The sequence below is a fragment of the Neolamprologus brichardi genome, chromosome 7 (genome assembly GCF_056152115.1).
Source record: "Neolamprologus brichardi isolate AB-2024 chromosome 7, ASM5615211v1, whole genome shotgun sequence".
Taxonomy (NCBI): Eukaryota; Metazoa; Chordata; class Actinopteri; order Cichliformes; family Cichlidae; genus Neolamprologus; species Neolamprologus brichardi.
This window is the reverse complement of record NC_142110.1, coordinates 14,041,973-14,059,799: the sequence shown is the minus strand read 5'-3', so window position 1 is coordinate 14,059,799 and position 17,827 is coordinate 14,041,973. Positions and strand designations below refer to the sequence as shown.

Here is a 17,827-nt window from a genome sequence, read left to right as displayed (position 1 = left end):
AATGATCAGATCCTCCTCAAGATAAAGAACAAGGCCAGACTTTTTAATCAGTAATGCATAGTCCTAAAAGAATTAAGCTATTCACTCATTAGTTTTGTGGCTCCAAGTAGGCAACAGTCAGGTCTTGTTAGTTCTTCTCCAGCGGCAAGGTGGTATCAGGAGGAAGTGTATGGTGCATTGTAGTGAAATGTTTGAGCAGCAAACTCTGCTCATAGACCTTGTGTTGTTAGCTTGATTGTGTGCTGCTTTCCCCCCCAAGGGAAATGCGAGCACACAGGGTCTCAGCTAAGATGAATTAGGGCAGGACAAAAGACACGCCCAACCGCAGAAGCCGCAGCATGCTGTTATTCCAGTTCAGCAAAACGGCGCCCATAACTATTGGCAGTTTCCTCTGTATATTTAGAAGTTCATTTGTCAAGCTCTCATGGATGTATCTAAACTTTTTACTTGTCGTGCCTGGGTTTTCTGGGGACTAATAAATAACAGCATAATGGGTGTCAGCAGAGCACGGAGGTGCCAGTAGGACCTGTCTTGTAGCGTATTGGCTGCTTTTACAGCCCCAGGTTTAACAAAGCTCAGAGACATTTATCACTCAGTGCAAATTTACCACTTTACACAACAATCATCACTTTCCCTGTAGACCCTGTACCAGCCCTGTCTGCTTCTCACTCAGTTAGTCTGCATCAATGAGTCAGGGAGCTGTGATGAATAGTTGAGTGTGGCTTTTTTTTGAATAACTCCTTTTGCAAATAGCTCATATTGATTGAAGAGCAGAGTATTACATATTCTCGTGTCAGCTAAATTATAGGAACAATTGTTTCATTGTTCATTTTTTAAAAAATATATATATATATATATAATTTTAACATTTAAAATGTCTAAAGAAAGTCTGTCTCTTTATGCCATTTGTAAGTGGTGGCTTGTCTGCATTAATTCTGACCATGAGTATAATTTGAAAATTCAGATCTGTCAAGGAAAGAAGGGGAAAAAAAGAACAAAGCTAGTGGAACAAAGTGCGATCCAGACAATATGAAACTCAGAGGTGCATTCTGCTCATGAGGCAATGCAGGCGACTCATCAAGACAATGAGTCACACTGCTTTGCTTTGCTACAAGCTCTGCTCAAAAGTAAGCGTGGAGTAAAAGGCTCTCAGGCGCCAGAGCGTTTTCCCTTCTAATGTCTTTAGTTAAGTTATTCCTCAAGTGTCAACAGTGTGTGTTAATAATAGTTATGTGACAGTGAGTGACTCAGGCAGTGGGGAGTGAAGTCAGGCTGCCTGCCAAATATTCCAGTAGCAATAATGTGGCTTTTACAGTTTGAGTGGGCAAAGGAGAAAGCAACCGTCTGCACCATCCACCACCACTAGCCAGCATTTATACTATAATTGTAATTGAAGTTTGCTTTTCCCCTCCGTCGAGCTGAATAAATGATGTCTAAAACTTGGGCACCATTTGAATGGTGAAAGATATTCTGTGTTTAAAGAGTTTGAGTGAGGCCTTCATTTTGAATTTAGCTTGGAGAAGCTTATGGCAGCTTTCAGCGGCGCAGACTTCTCCTCGTCGAGAACAGTGACAAACATTTTGCTGTAAGTTGCCAAGTTCAGGAGAGCTTCTGAATGAAGTCTGCTGCTGAAAGCTGTTTGGTTTTAATCCTGTTTCAGCCAGCCTCTGATTATGCAGGCTCTTGAGCATACTTCAAAGCTCAGCACCACCATGATGGCTCTCTCAGCCTATTCTTTGGACATCACCTTCAGAAGTTTACTACCTGCCGGTAGCCCTTCATGATCTGTTTTGTTCCAGCAGAGGGGATTTTACTCAGCATCTTGGGATTGGACCTTTCCTTGTGTGTGAGGTTATCCACATTCTAACTGTTATACATTATGAGCTCTGAGAGCTCAGGCTGGATGGTGTATGTGTCCTCTGGTTAGACACAGTGACCCAGGCCAGACCAGCTAATGGTTTGGACTGCATCTTCTCTGGTTTCAGTCTGTGGGATTTGTTGCCTACAGACCGAAACCCACAGGAGTCCTCATCACCACACACAATTTAGCTGTTCTCTCTGGAAGCTGAAGCCTTCATGCTACATGTTACTTTCTTCTGTTATTTCTCTCTGTTTTTGCCCGCAGCTCATCATGAACTCTGACTCCTTAATCACAGTTAAATGCTGGCAGAGCTGGGGAGTGAAAGACTACTGGGTAAAGTTTCCGAACCTCCATGTAGGAGAAAGACAGCAAGATAATGGGCTTTGCTCTCAATGTGCCTCAAACTGGAAGCTAAAGGAGGTTTAAAACTTCAAATAGTAACATTTGTTGAGCTCCTAAGCACCAGAAAAGTCTGCAAATTAAGCACGGGATAGATTTTGGCTTATTCTGTTTCTCTCTGCCTCTCTGGTATTTATGCATTGATTTTTTTTAAACTGATATTATATTTTTAGTTGTGCATGTAAGAATGTAAAATGCCATCTCTACTAATGTGGCCAATGTTTGAGCTGAAGCCAGAGGTGATGATGCCTCTAAGTTGTAGAGACACTGCCCATTTTTCTGTTGTGTCGAGGGAGCACTGTTGAGCAGAGGAAGCTCTGATGAGTGCTTATAGACTGCTAAACCAAGTTGCAGTTAAACTGCTCATCCATTACCACCACCGCCCGCACACCCCTCAAGTTTAATGTGCCAGGGTCGTTTGCGTGGCAGCAGCTCAACCTTCAGGGAGCTCATTCATGGCAGACTGGAGGCCAGGAGCAGATTAGATCAAATCAGTGAGAGCCCTGTAATGTAGTCTCTAGTCTGTCCAAACGCAAAAGCAATACTGCACTAGCCCAGTGTTTCGGGACCCCCTTCAGGGCAGACCTGTCCGTATCAGTGAAGGCCTGATCATCTTCCTGCTGTGTACCTGGAAAAGCAGGCTTCAGTGCCGACCATGAAACAGAGTTCATTAAGCTCCAATTTTGGTTGATCACAGCTCTGGCAAAGTGAGCATAGAAGGAGGGGGGGCCCTCAGCGTCTTTACATTTTCAGCTCAGGCTGTGTTGGTGTGCGAATCAATAGGGGAATATTCACCCTCCTGGCTGCTGTGCTGTCCTGGATCTCAAGCTGGGCTTTTCTGTGAGGCAATCCAGCTGCTGATGGAGAGATATAGTGCCATATCAGTCACTTAAATCATTACTAGGACCTCAAATGAACAATTACCTGGCTGGGACTGAAGGCAGCTTACTATCCCACCTCAGTGCTGATCGTTCTTCATTCACATTGTGATTGTTGATCACTAGTTGTTTCGTTGATTACAGGTCCAATTGAGTTTTGTGGGTTTTTTTTTTTTTAAACAGAACAATTCCCAGGAATGTGTGAATTACTTGTTTTACATCATACCCTCAGGTACTTCTTAGTAATGCCACTGAATTTAACACTGAGCAGCCATTGTCTCATACAGGTGTGGATCCAAATTAAACTTTTCTGTTATATTACTCCAAGTTCAGCACAATTAGTCAGCTTGTGCATTTAGCAAAATGTGAAAAACGAGTGCTCGCAAACGTTTACAAATGTTTGATCATTCGACTGTCTCAAGTACCTTGTTTCTTTTTTCATTTTGACAGCTGGCTGCTGAAGTTCCACCTGAAAAGAGGCATTAAAAACATTAAAGTATCAAACTGTTATATATGAAAAATGATTTGTTCCTCGTGTTAGTCTCTGAGTCCTCCTTCGCTCTTTCGTATAGTCACTGAAAGGTGTGAACAGCTTGCACACGTGCTTCTCTTTTTTTTCTTTTTTCTTTTGCAGATTAATTTCAGGGTGTTATTAAGATTATTCTCTGTGATGGTTGTGATATGTCAACATCACATATATTCAGTCTCACGCTATACATTTTACCGCCATTTCATCGTAACAGAACTGTATTCGCACCTTTTTAATCGTTTTATTTGCTTGTTGGTAACGCAGAGCTGTCATCTGTCCACTACAAGGAATTTGAACCAAAACATTTAAAACCTGCAAATTTACATTTTTATATCAACACTGAGTCTAATGACTGCTTTTACATGTGGTGAAATGATCTGCTTTTACATGTGGTGTTGCTGGAAGGATCAGCACCACCAAATTCATGCCTTTGTAACTGCATGCAGAAATTTGCAGTAACTTCATCTTCAGTCACAGGTTGTCATGAGATCAGATGAGACAGGTCCTGACTACACAAGGTTGCCAGGTTCCCATGCTAAACGAGATCTTAAGTATTGCAGTACAGGACAGATTAAACTGCTGAGACCATAAACTGAATAGGGAAATGTTGGTGTTGAAGCCGGTCCCAGCTGTTGTAGCGGGAGATGCAGGATACACTTTGCACAGTTCATCAGTCTCTTGCAGGGCTAACACATTCACACATTCATACTCACACCTACCAATTAAACTGACATGCATGCTTTCAGACTGTGGGAGAAAACCAGAGTAATCAGAGAGAACCCACTCAAAGGCCCCAGCTACATTTGTTGGATTCAAACCCAGGACCTCCTTGTTATGAGGCAACACTGCTAACCACCTCTGAAAATGCTTAGAGGGATAATAAGTGGAGCCAGTAGTGAGGTCATAGGCAATTTTCTCAACCACCGGGATCACCCCCTGCTGGCCATTTTAAAGAATACAGGTTTAATGCACTTGTGTGAAGGGTCCGTGTTTCAAACCGGTAGGTTAAGGTGCCCTGACACACACAAAGAAGAAGATATTGTGCTGACTGTTTGTTTTATGATGTCGCTCTTCCCCTTGCATGCAGCTTTAAAAGTAGCAACTGCAACATATAAATTATGCCCACATCCTTGGCACCATTACTGTAAGATGAAGATGATGTTAGAAAACCTTTCAAATTTTCATCCGCAGAGCTGTAAAGTTGGATTTTGGTATTTTCTAGAATGATAGAAAATGTTAAAAAGCTGAAGTTTCAGCCGTATTCAGTATTAAACATAAAGTTATGAAATCTTCACAATTAATAAAGGTTGAAAGGTTTTCTGAATGCTAGGGTAGCAACATAGGAAATATCAAATAGAAAAAAATCATATTAAAATGAGAGGTATCCTGGGTAAAGACCTTAATATATTTACTTACTTTTAGAGAGATGGTTGGTCAGGATGTCTTTTGGGGAAGTAGTTAACAATAATGAAGCTTTCTTTCACTTGTTTTCTTTTGTATTGACTCATACAGACACGAGATATAAATGTTGTTTTGCATTGTTGCTACCTTATAATAGGACAAGCACAAGCATATATGGGTAGTTTTTGAGAGTATGAAACAGAAGATCAGTGAACTGTCTCATTTTGATTTCTAATCAGGTCTTTTCATTGGGGAGTCCACACGTTCTTCCTGTCTCTCTGTGTCCATTTTTCTTAGCTCTGTGGAGGGCCTTTTGTCTGTTTTTTGCTCAAGGCATCCTCATAAAAGTACCTGCTCTCATATAATCCTGAGCAGGAGTGAAAAAAAAATCATTGGAAAGACCAAAACCAGCAATTTGTTGTCATACCTTTCAACTCTGTTGTATTGAGCCACAAGGTAATTTATTCCCACTGAAGATCTAAACAGTGCCCTGATTTTATAATTTAGGGGTTTTTTTTAGAAGCAAACATCTTACCAAGCAGGGAAATTCTGTGTTGTTGTTGCTGGCTACAACAGGAAGATGGTAAACATATTGGATCAGTCCATAAACTGCAGTGCCAGTGTAGTGGTTTTGGTAACGAAGGAACACCACGGGCAATGTTCCCTCTAAGCTGCGCGCGTGCGCAATTGCGCACTGCTGCACGGTCTCTGCGCACAGAAAATCTGTGTTGTGCACAAAAAAAAAAAAAATCTAACCTGAATTGAAATTAAAATAAATATGTTAACAATTCTGTTTTGCAGTGTTAGTCAGTAAGTGACTGGCTGCTCCAGTATGGGATTAGAACGATGTCACCTTATCCCATAGTCCAGCCAATGATGCGATTCACATTCGTATATATACGCAGCTAATCAACATTGTCCACAGGCTATGAGAGCGTCCTTATGTGCCGACACCGGTGTTTTAGCTAGCAAAGCGGCGGGGCTGATGTGGAGTGAAGCCACGTTAATGACAGCGTGCACAACCATTGGAGATGTGAGCAGGACAGATGGAACAATTGACGGAAAAAGTGTGGACTATATACCAGTTTTTAAATTGTGTTGATAGGTCACGTAAAACCAGAGTTATGAAAAAAAATATATATATGCAAGCTTTGGTTTTTTTCCTATCGTTGTTTATATTTACTGCGGAAACGCTCGAAAGTGCTCTCCGCCTGTGAGCAAAAACAGCCCCCTTCCCAACCCCCGCCGCCTTTCCTATTGGTGGAAAAATGTACTATGTGGACCAATCAAAAAATGATATGGCAACATGGCATTTAGTTGTTAAGAAACGGGGGGAAGTTTTAGGAGTGACAGCGGTGTTTTGAGATGTGAGATTTGCGATGTTTAGCACAAATCTTGTGTAGTTAGTGTGTCGTGTAGTCAATAGCTTTTGTTGTGTGTGTGTCAGAACAATGAGGCGACTGCTGAATGTTACAGGAGTGATACATCTCCTGTTGTCAGGCCTGCAAGTATCAGGCTGTTGTTCTCCTTTATCTCATAGTGGACAGAAATTATTTTTGGAGTGGCACAAATAATTTGCGTGGCATCAAATTTTGATGCAGAACACCTGATTGTTCTGTAAATAGTTTGAAATGTTTATTTAAAAAAAATGCTCTGGCTGCATTTTTAGGTAAACAGCTGCAACAAACTTTGTTGTTTGCAAAACTCAGTTACTTTTTTGAAGAAGTAACTATATAATTAATTGCCCAACATTGGTCATTATATACTGTATTTTTCAGACAGGACTCTCTCCCAGACCACAGACTCATACTTATAATACAAGTCAGAGCTTTATAAAAAAAACAAAAAATTAAAAAAAGAAAGTTGTATTCTCAAAATTGGAGTTCAAGTTATTTTTACTTCCAATAGTGTTAACATACTGCACAGGTCACGAACAAGATTTTTTTTAAAATCTTCATTGTAAGTGGGCTAAAGCAGTTATTTAAAAGTAGTCTAACATAAATGCTGTAATTTGATTATTTTAACAAACCATGTAACTTAGATGGATTCGATGCTGGCGTGACCACAGTGCACACGTCTGCAGGGAGTTTGTGTGTTCGCTCAGACACATGAAAAATTAGAGGGAACATTGACCACGGGTACCAGTGTGCTTTATTGATGTGTTTTTAATCGAGGTCTGTGGCCCACAGGAAGACTATCAGCCTTTTGGTACACAGATAGTATTTTAATAATATGTTCAATTAATTGAGTGAATAGATTAAATCCAGCAATTTGTTTACTGTTACATGTTCAAAAGATAAAAAAAAATACACAGATTAAAGCTTTAGATTTTGAATTTGTTGAACTGATGAAAATTAATATCGGAGGCATAGAGATAGATTTGCAAGCAGTCCGAGACAGTGCTTCCAAATCATACCATTATAATAAAGAGTAATTCATTGGGAGGAAGATTTCCCCTGATCATTTATTATTAATGATGAATTTTTATGGTTATTCCAAACAATCATTAATGAGTCACTTTATTATTTATTGTGCTTTTATGTGACCGTTATGACTTTCAGTGTTCACGAGTGTATTCTGATGCATAGTCTCCTCTTTTTTCTGGTGTGCTTGATGCCACTTGTCTCTGTGCCTGCAGGCTGCGAGAGTGACTTCTGGGGACCTCACTGCAGCAATCGGTGCCAGTGCCAAAATGGGGCTAAGTGTAACCCCATCACAGGTGCCTGTGTCTGCACTGATGGGTACCAGGGATGGCGTTGTGAGGAGCCCTGTGAGCATGGTTATTATGGCAAGGCGTGCCAGTTACCATGCCAATGTCTCAATGGTGCCACCTGCAACCACGAGACAGGAGAGTGCATCTGTGCACCGGGCTACACAGGGGTTTTGTGAGTACTACTATCATATTTACTCTTTTGGCACATTTTATGAAGCAATGTGAGTGTGCTATCCAATTTCTTGCTGATGCAAAGAACTGCAGGCAAAGACAGGTTACTTATCTGATACTTTTGACTTGTGTGCTGACAGCTGTGGGGAGCGCTGCCCCTCCGGTAGTCATGGGCCTCAGTGTGAACAGCGCTGCCCCTGTCAGAACGGAGGAACGTGCCACCACATCACAGGAGATTGTTCCTGCCCTGCTGGGTGGACGGTAGGTCACAGAAGCAAAAGCAAAGGCCCGAGGGGAGAAAATACTTGAACGCTGTTGTAAGTTTAGGGGGGGAAAAAGTACAATAAATGAGAATGTTGTGTCTCTGCTCCCTGGAAGGAGAAAAAAAAATTTGTAGTGTGGAGTCTGACTACTGTGAACTTTCCATGTGAAAATTAACTCTGCATTGACCTTTCTGAAGATAATATGTGAAAATATCTTCCACAGTAAAGTGTACAGTTTTGAACTTACTTCTTGAATGTAATGCTTTCAGTTGCCTTCTAAAAAAAAAAGAAGAAAAAGTAAACACATCTGCAGACACATAGGAGGACATTAACGATAGGTCTGAACTGTCCAAACATCAATCAAGTGTGTTGGCTTGTTTTCACAGGGTTCAGTGTGTGCCCAGCCCTGCCCTCTTGGCAAGTATGGCATCAACTGCAGCAAAGACTGTTCCTGTCGTAACGGTGGAATGTGCGACCACATCACGGGGCAGTGCCAATGTGCAGCCGGCTTCAGTGGACGCAGGTATGCAGGTGACACCTCCGGCTGACAAACAGACCGCTCAGTTATTATTCAAAAAGGCTTTTTCTGAAGTTCTATCAGCAAACTTTTGTGCTCCTACTTAAAATAGGTCATACAAAGGCATGATTTATTGATATTAGTATTTAATGCAAAAGAATGGTTTCATGCAGTTCCGCATTTAACAGTCACTCATTGACCCATTCTCTTTGTTGACTTCTAAATGAGGCACAAACCTGGCTGTTCTTTAAAAAGATAAAGGAAATCCTAGCATACTCTCATACTCGAGAGAAATAAGCATTTATAAATGCCCATTAGTCCATTTGAAGGTAGATTGGAAGCTTTTAATAGGGGCGTTGTATGTTTAATTAATCTTGTACTTCATGCTGGCCAGCAAGGTTTCATGTCTTCAGCCTTCATCCTCATCCACTCCCAGCCTATCCATTGATCTCACCATGAGCTACATGCTGTTTGGAGTCTGCTCATTAATTATAAGTAATGGGCTTATATTAAGGTCTCATTGAAATCCACAGATCTTTTTAGTTCCTCGTGCCTGCCAGAGCAGCCCAGAGCAGCCTGGGTTTATTAGTTCAGCTAAAGCAATTGTCTCTTGGATGGAAACACTTCCTTTACAAGACCTTTTCCTTTACTTTATTATTTTGCAAAATTGCCCTCATTCATTTTGTCAGTGGCAGGTGAATTAAACTGGCAGGAATAATCTAAGATTGTGTTACCCCCCACCCTCGTGTGTCTAGTATAATAATACCATTGTCCTCTGATAAAACTAAAGCTAGGGTAATTTAAACATGAAACATAACTTGGCCATTTTATGTTGTAATTGAGCTATTTGTAAAAGCTTTGTTACACTCTTGAGACTGAAACTCCACCAGGACTGTATACTTAAGTCAGTACATTGAAGTGAATGAAGAAATCCATTTTCTGATCTACACTAATTTATGTGCAGAAAACTGAAGCAGTTTCTGTTTAGCTGATGACGATTACTGAGTCTTGTCCAACCCCTGCAGTGCTGACAGCAGAGGCCCGCTGTCCTCGTTAAAATTTGACTACGGATTTATGAAAGTATTTTTAAAGTAAACATTCATTATTAAAACTTTGAAATGTAAGAAGAGTGTTAATAATCAGTGACTCTGAATATGACCACTTTTTCAGTAACGACTAGTCTAACGCCTTACTATTTCCATAACAGTAGTCAGATTAAAGTTACTTGTCCAAACCACTGTGCGTTACTATTTTTTTAAGCAAAAAGATTTGGTTTCTTCTTTTCGTCTCAGCGGATGACAAACGCATACGTGTCGTGAAACGTCACATAAGCGTCAGGTCACGTTTCCCGCTCACAAGCAGCCAGCGACGTAAAAAAAAGTGTAAACAACAATGGAAGGAGAGAGATGTTCCTTATTTAGCTGGAATTATGGTCACTATTTTGAGTTTCTGTCAACTAAAGATTTTGATATTAAGGTTCGTTGTACACTCTGTGCTGGCGAAAAAGTGTTATCTACCTTCAAAAACACTACGTCAAACTTAAAGAAACATTTGGAGTCGCAGCACGGCACAGTCAAACTCACAGAGTCCCACCAAGTGGTCCGAAGCAGAGAGCCGTGACTTCCGCAGAAAGTCCTACACCCCCCAAACAACAAAAGTCGGACTTTGGTGCAAAACCAGTAAGTGATGAAGAATTAAAGAAGTTGGTCGCGCAGTATATTGTGGAAGAAATGCTACCTATAAACACTGTTGACTCTCCCTCGTTTCGTGCCATAATAAAAAAGATCCCTACTTCTGTTAATGCCGAGCTGCCTCACCGAACGACTTTTACTTCTTACTTGGAGAAGGAGTTTACAGAAATGGAGAGAAATTTGAAGGCCGCACTGAATGAGATTGACTTTGTTTCAACTACCGCGGATATTTGGACTGCTAACAACAGAAGCTACATGGGAGTAACGCTCCACTGGATCAGGAGAACCACATTAGAGCGCCACAAGGTTGCATTAGCATGTAGGCGAATTTGTGGTAGACACACGTATGATGTCATTGGTACAGAAATCGAAAACATTCACTCCTCTTCTGGATTACTCAACAAAGTAGTTGCAACAGTTACTGATAATGGATCCAACTTTGTTAAGGCGTTTCAAGTTTATCATCCTGTCACGGAGTCCGATGATGAGACGGAGGAGGAAGAGTCCACCCCCAAAGACGATGATGTCACTTTTTCTGATCTGTCAGAAATCCTCTCAGCTGAGAATGAAAGTGATGGTCAGCTGTCTCTTGTGTGTTGATGGTGTGCTTTATGTTATTGAATTATTTGCAAACCATGCCTAATATGAGATCAGTATTATGGATTTATTTTGTTTTAGGTTACTTGTAAACATTTTAATTGTTTTAATCTTATTTTTCAATTATAATTAACATTCTGTTCCATGTTTGTGAATTGTATGAAGCAGAAAATTTGACTAATTTCAAGATGGAGCGTACCTGTACAAATCAACATAATTTGCACACGTGATGTGGAGAAACATTTAACAACCAATGCAGAGAGCAGGGCTGTGTATAGGAGCAGCACAGCAAAATGCACAGCTCTTTGGAATAAATCGAGTAGATCTACACTTGAATCAGAAACAGTGGAAGAAATCAGCAAAAGAAAGCTCCTAATACCAACATCCACAAGGTTGAACTTTTTTGATGCTGTAAAAAGAAATGCAGACATCCCCATGGGTGAGCTGAATGCTCTGTGCACAAAGCTAGGACTGAAGTGCTTCAAAGATCAAGAATACCAGTTCCTGCATGAGTTCTGCATGGCCATGAAACCTCTGACTGCAGCACTGGACATTTTACAAGGCGACTGTCCATATGGAACTTTACTACCAACACTTGAAGTTCTGATGCAGAAAACCCAGGCTGTGAAAGATGACCTCTCCAGGATGACTGCAGGCCTTCCAGATGCCATTGTACAGGTACGCTCCATCTTGAAATTAGTCAAATTTTCTGCTTCTTACAATTCACAAACATGGAACAGAATGTTAATTATAATTGAAAAATAAGATTAAAACAATTAAAATGTTTACAAGTAACCTAAAACAAAATAAATCCATAATACTGATCTCATATTAGGCATGGTTTGCAAATAATTCAATAACATAATAAATTGTAGGCATAAAAATATCGATTATGTTTTTTAGGCTATTCAGACTCGTTTCACCAGTGTGCTGGACAACTAAAGATGCCATTCTCGCAGCTGCCAGTTGTCCAAAATTCAAACTCCGATGGCTGAGAGATGCAGGAAGGAGGGAGCGAGTAAAACAGCTTCTGACAGCAGAGTGTTGCACCACTGCTCCTCTGGCAAAAAGCCCTGCCAGTGTGCCCAGTGCTACTACATCTAGCAGCCAAGGTGAGATGGCAGAGCCAGAGGAGGAGACCTATTCTGCAGAAAAAGAAGTCATGGACTACCCGATGTCAGGCTACGACCTTCAGATTCTGCATACGTTTTCAAGCATAAAGACAATTTTTTTTAAAGTATAACACTCCAACCCCATCAAGTGCTCCTGTGAAGCGACTTTTTAGTCTGGGAGGTTTGGTGCTCACGCCTAAAAGAAATCGACTTTCTGACAAAGGTTTGAGAAGCTTCTGTTAATGAGGTACAACCACTGGTTTACTCGCTCCACTCTACTGTTTCCCCCATAACATGCAATGACAACATATACTGAAAAAAAGAGAATGGGGAATCCAATTTAAATAACTATTTACAAGTAATTGAATTAAGTTTATCAAAGTCACTTAATAAACTTATTAAAGTTTTCAAGTTGATTAACTTAAATCAATTACTTGCAAGGAAGTAAGGCAATTTAAGTTGGACCTGCAGTCTCTTTTTTTTCACAAGATTAGTCCGAAGTTACAAAAGCGGACAATAGTGCTTACATGTGGATGGTACAAAAAGTATCTTAAGGGAAGTCAGGAAAGACTCTTTGTTTGTTTGTTTGTTTGTTTTTTATAAAAAGTATTTATGTTAAATGAAGTCGACTTATTGTTTTTTATAAAGTATTTGTTAAAGTCAAAAACTTTCTTTGTTTTTTTTTTTATAAAAAGTATTTATGTTAAGTGAAGTAACAAGACTCTGTATTTTCATACAAACAAGTATTTCTGTCAGGAAAAAAGTTTTCAGTTCAACTTCAAATGTCAGGAGATATATTGTTGACTTTACTGTTAAAATACACTTCCAGTAAAGTGAGTATTGGCAAAACCGGTTGATGTTTTTATGTTGAGGCAGTGGGGAGTGTTATTGGCAGCTTTTGAAAGTAACTAGTAATCTAACTTAGTTACTTTAAAAATAAAGTAATCAGTAAAGTAACTAAGTTACTTTTGGAAGGAGTTATCAGTAGTCCATAATATATTACTTTTTCAAAGTAACTGTGGCAACACTGTTAATAATATATCCATATTATTTAATGCATTGAAGCTGGGGCTGGAGTTTTATTTCAATTTCCAATTCTTAAAGAATCTTTGCATTGCGTAAAATATGATAAAACATTATTGTTTTTTAGTATTATATTTACATGCACTTTCCAAAAACACCCTGTTGCATTCAGATCTGCCGCATTTCCTCGGGGCAGAGATTCAACAAGGTGCTGGAAACATTCCTCTGAGATTTTGGTTCATATTGACATGATAGCATCACACAGTTGCTGCAGATTTTTCAGCTGCGTGTATTGATGTGAATCTCCCGTTCCACCGCATCCCAGGGGTACTCTGTTGTGGATTGTGAATGTGTGACTGTTGAGGCCGTTGGAGTACAGTGAGCTCACTGCCATCTTCAACAAACCAGTTTGAGATGATTTGAGCTTTGTGACATTGCGTGCTGTTTTGCTGGAAAAAGTCATTAGATGATGGGTAGACTGCTGTAATAAAGGTACGGACATGGTCAGCAACAAAACTCAGGTAGGTGGTTTAAACAATGCTCAGTTGGTACTAATCGGTCCAACGTGTGCCAAGAAAATATCCCCCACACCATTACACAACTACCAGTTGGAACTATTGATCCAAGGCAGGGGGGGGGGGATTTTTTTGTTCCCATTCTCTATAAACCCTTTAGATGGTTGTGTGAGAAAAGAGATCAGCAGTTTCTCAAGTACTCAGACAAGCCCATCTGACACCAGCAACCACGCCACATTCAGAGTCACTAAAATCACTTTTCTTCTCTGTTCTTATGCTCGATTTGAAGCAGGTCGTCTTGACAATGTCTAAATGAAGCTAACTGCTCAGAGTTTCTGCCATGTGACTCACTGATTAGATATTTACATTAAGAGGCAGTTGAAAGGTATACCTAACACAATGGCCATTGAGTGTTCTCCCTTAAGAGGGTCGTTGACCCGCTATTGATCATGTGCCTCATCACACGAGCCAAGGCGTGAAAAAGGTGAGTGTCCTTATCAGCAGAGGTTTCAGGTGAAACCATCGTGAGACCTTGCCTCACACTGTCATGTGAACTATTAAGATCGCCTGATGCAAGATGTGAGTGGGGGTTATTTAACAGCTAACCTTCTGAAGACACACAAAAATGTAGTCTGCTGCAAAATCAGATGGTGACTGGCACCAACGTAAAACAATAAAATAATAATAATACAAATAAAACTTTACAAGCAACCTATTATATATTTATCTTATGCTTTTAAAATGTGAACAGAGTGGTTAGAGTAAAATATTTGCCCGCATTTTTTTCCTTTGAGTTTAGAAGGTTCAGGGTCTATGAAATATGTATCCAAAATGAAATGTTTCAGTTTTACTAAAATGGCTGTAATAGCAATATTGCTCATAATAAATATAAAATTGACTCAATTTCCTTCATGTAGTTGTGACCATGTGCAATTTGTAAAGGCTTTTTAATGCTGTAGTGATTAAGCATTGACATTGTTGAAAAATACCATCATTTATTAACTGAACTGCACTCACAGAGCTGAAAGGTGGGATTTGTCTGTGTTTGAAACCCAAAAACATGAACTAGAGAAAGGACAGAAAAATGAGCACATTTTAAAAGATGGAACCAAGGAGAGTTTGAGATTTTGCAGATTATTCTTTATTCAATTCAGTTTATTCAATTGTTGAAATTAACATTATATATATATATATATATATATATATATATATATATATATATATATATATATATATATATATATCATACATGCACAAAAAGAATCTTTAACATTTCCAACATCAGATTTTCATGTTACAAGTCTTGACTCATTTTTTCCCCCATGTACCTGACATTTTTTAGAGCAGCAATTTAAAAGACCCCGTCATTGCTCTGTAATTTTCCTCCAGATGTCAGGATGACTGCCCTGTGGGCACCTATGGACCGCAATGTAACCAGAAGTGCGAGTGTCAAAATGGAGCCAAGTGTCACCATATCAATGGAGCCTGTCTATGTGAAACAGGGTTTAAAGGGCCTAATTGCCAGGAGAGATTCTGTCCCCCAGGTCTTTACGGCCTCATTTGTGACAAGTACTGCCCCTGTAACACCACCAACACCGTCAGGTAAGTGAGACATCAGTGCAAGGCCACACACAGCTTTGCTCTGACCAAGCCCTGAAGCAAAGACTCTCCATATGAATAAAGATTTCTGCAACTCAATTTTGTCTCATCTTAGCTCTATGCCAGCACTCATTCTGAAGTCTGGACACCTCTTAGCCATGTCATCCAGTTAGCTTTTAATCGCGACCTTTGCTTCATTCATAATTTCTCAGCAGCATTCATAGTTAATGCAATGTTAATGCTCTGATTCCGGCAAGAGTTGGGCATCGGCCATAGAAGTCATTACAGAACGAAGGAGAAAAGGGACACCTCATCTATCAAAAACGAGCACGTAGACGCGTAGATGGATGAATGGCTTTTGGCGCGGACTTCACACTTTGATCCTGCTCAAGAATGAAGTGTTGATACTTTTAGAGCTCAAACTTCACCTCACCCTTTTTCTTCCTGTCATTGTCCCATATTTCTTTCTCATTATATTGTAGCTGCCACCCGCTTTCTGGTGAATGCACCTGCTCTGCGGGATGGACAGAGCTTTACTGTAATGAGTCCTGTCCGCCTGGATTCTATGGAGAGGGTTGCATGCTGACTTGCAGCTGTGCCAACGGAGCTGACTGTCATCCTGTCACGGGTACCTGTACATGTGCCCCTGGGTTCATGGTGAGTATCATGTACATTCATTGCTATTTTATTGTACTCATATCTGTGGCCACTTTCAGGATAATGTTTTATTAAAGATTTTCTTTCAAATTTGACCTTTACCTGATCTCATGAGATCTAGATCTCTGTTCCCAGAGCCAAAATGCCAAGGTGGGGCCACAGCTACGCTATGCAAACCGAAACACAGCCAGTGTGTACTCAAGGAAAAGGAGGAAAAAAGAAGTTGGTGGAAAAACAGAGAAAAGAGCACTCAAAATGCATTAAAAACAGGCAGAAGCTTAAACGGCATTTAAAACACTTAGAAAGAGCAGTCCTTGAGCATCCATGACTTTGTGTTCTAAACCACGTTGACACTTGCATGTCCATTTTAATTTATTCGCAGCTATAATTACCATGTCAACTTGTAATTATGCTATTGGTTACATTAATTTCTCATGAAATGCTCAAGGGTTAATTGTATTTGTAACCTCGCTCCTCGTGATCTTTAATATACTGAAGAATATCTCTATCTCCACTAACCAATAATTGTACTCGCATGTCTCATACCATATGCTGTGAAACTCTCCGCCGTGAGCCAAAGTTGTGAAGGTTGCAGCTTTGACTTATGTTTCATGTTTTTTTGTGGCTGTTGTAAAATGTTTGTGTCAGTGTGGTCATAATTTTTTTGGAAGTTGTCCCAGTTTCACTTTAGAAGCTTTTTGTACACAGACAGTCAAGAGCAAGGTGAGACATTTTATTATCGCCTTATTATAAATGTGCTCTACCGCATCACAATAAATCCTCTGGTACCTCCCAGTGCAGACATTAATAATGGGTCGTGTGTATTTTACAAATACAGTCGATATGTCTTGTAGCATCAGTGATCTGTACTCCTGGACCAATTGGGAGAAAATTGAATCCTTGACCTATATATGTTTTCGTTTTAGTCGGTTTTTGTTGCAGCCACATTGTTCCCTCTTACAACTGTCAAATTAGTTGGGTAACTTCAATCAGTTTCCCTATTGTATTTCTTGTCTTGCAATCTGAAGTTAGAGAGCAACAGCGACTGCAAGGGTACATTTCTGCCAACATTACATTTCGGTGGAAATTGCCTGTGTCTTACAGCAGGCCACTGTGGTGAATTGAGCTACCGAGCAGGGCCGCAGACTGTGTCTTAATTTGCTCCACCTGTTCTCTTTGGCGGCTGCTGGGAAGGACTGCCAGATCCATTAAATAGACCTAGAGGGCAGGAGCTGGAAAGAAAAGAAGGCAGTCAGATGGGACCAGACACACCTCATATGGAGGATTGGTGTGTTTGAGTGTGTGTGGAGAGTTTTTTTTTTTTTTTGTACTTTGAACAAAGCTGCTGCTGTGCAAACACTTTGTTACAGAGGTAGAGCTGTGTAGCTGCTACCTGTAATTGTGTGACATGCATCACACATGGTTATTATCACATGGAGCTTTTAAAATGTGGTTGATGATGGTGTTGCGGCTATGATTGCAAGCGAAGTCACTTCCCCGGGGGACAGCTGATAAGACTAAGCCTCCCCACTGCATCTTTGTTCTGGAGTCCCATCGGGGGGCAAACCAAGCAAAATGTCTGAGCAGACTGAGCACCTCCACGCTTGATTTAGCTCTAGTAATTGGACATGCTCTTTTTGACTGGGACAAAGTGATTACATGTTACCTATTCAGGCATTGTCCCTTGCAATCTTCAGCATGTGGACTCTGTAAGGTGTCTTTCTTTTTTTTTTTTTTTTTTTTTCTACAGATTCTGTTGGTACCGCTTTATGTGAAATATGAATGCATTAGGAATGGATTCCGGTCTGCCTTTGTAGGTGGTGAAAACAATTTTCCTATCTCTCAGGGATTTCTCTCCTCATCAGAAGGTTCAGAGGTTCATTTTCAACCATGCTGCATGA

At 40.3% G+C, this 17,827-nt stretch overlaps 1 protein-coding gene and 1 pseudogene across 7 annotated transcripts in view; both read left to right on the top strand.

Moving 5' to 3' along the window:
- megf11 (multiple EGF-like-domains 11) overlaps window positions 1-17,827 on the top strand; it is a 78,721-nt gene that overhangs the window by 40,019 nt on the left and 20,875 nt on the right. For all 6 annotated transcript variants that reach the window (XM_035907245.2, XM_006789271.2, XM_087843143.1 and 3 more), the window contains 5 exons: window positions 7,707-7,953; window positions 8,093-8,213; window positions 8,602-8,738; window positions 15,060-15,272; window positions 15,752-15,926. In XM_035907245.2, coding sequence (XP_035763138.2) covers window positions 7,707-7,953; window positions 8,093-8,213; window positions 8,602-8,738; window positions 15,060-15,272; window positions 15,752-15,926 — 893 coding nt within the window. The remainder of the gene's footprint in view (window positions 1-7,706; window positions 7,954-8,092; window positions 8,214-8,601; window positions 8,739-15,059; window positions 15,273-15,751; window positions 15,927-17,827) is intronic.
- On the top strand, window positions 11,243-12,458 carry LOC148101982 (uncharacterized; annotated as a pseudogene). The gene is made up of 2 exons (XR_015719244.1): window positions 11,243-11,698; window positions 11,924-12,458. The product of XR_015719244.1 is annotated as an uncharacterized LOC148101982 (transcript).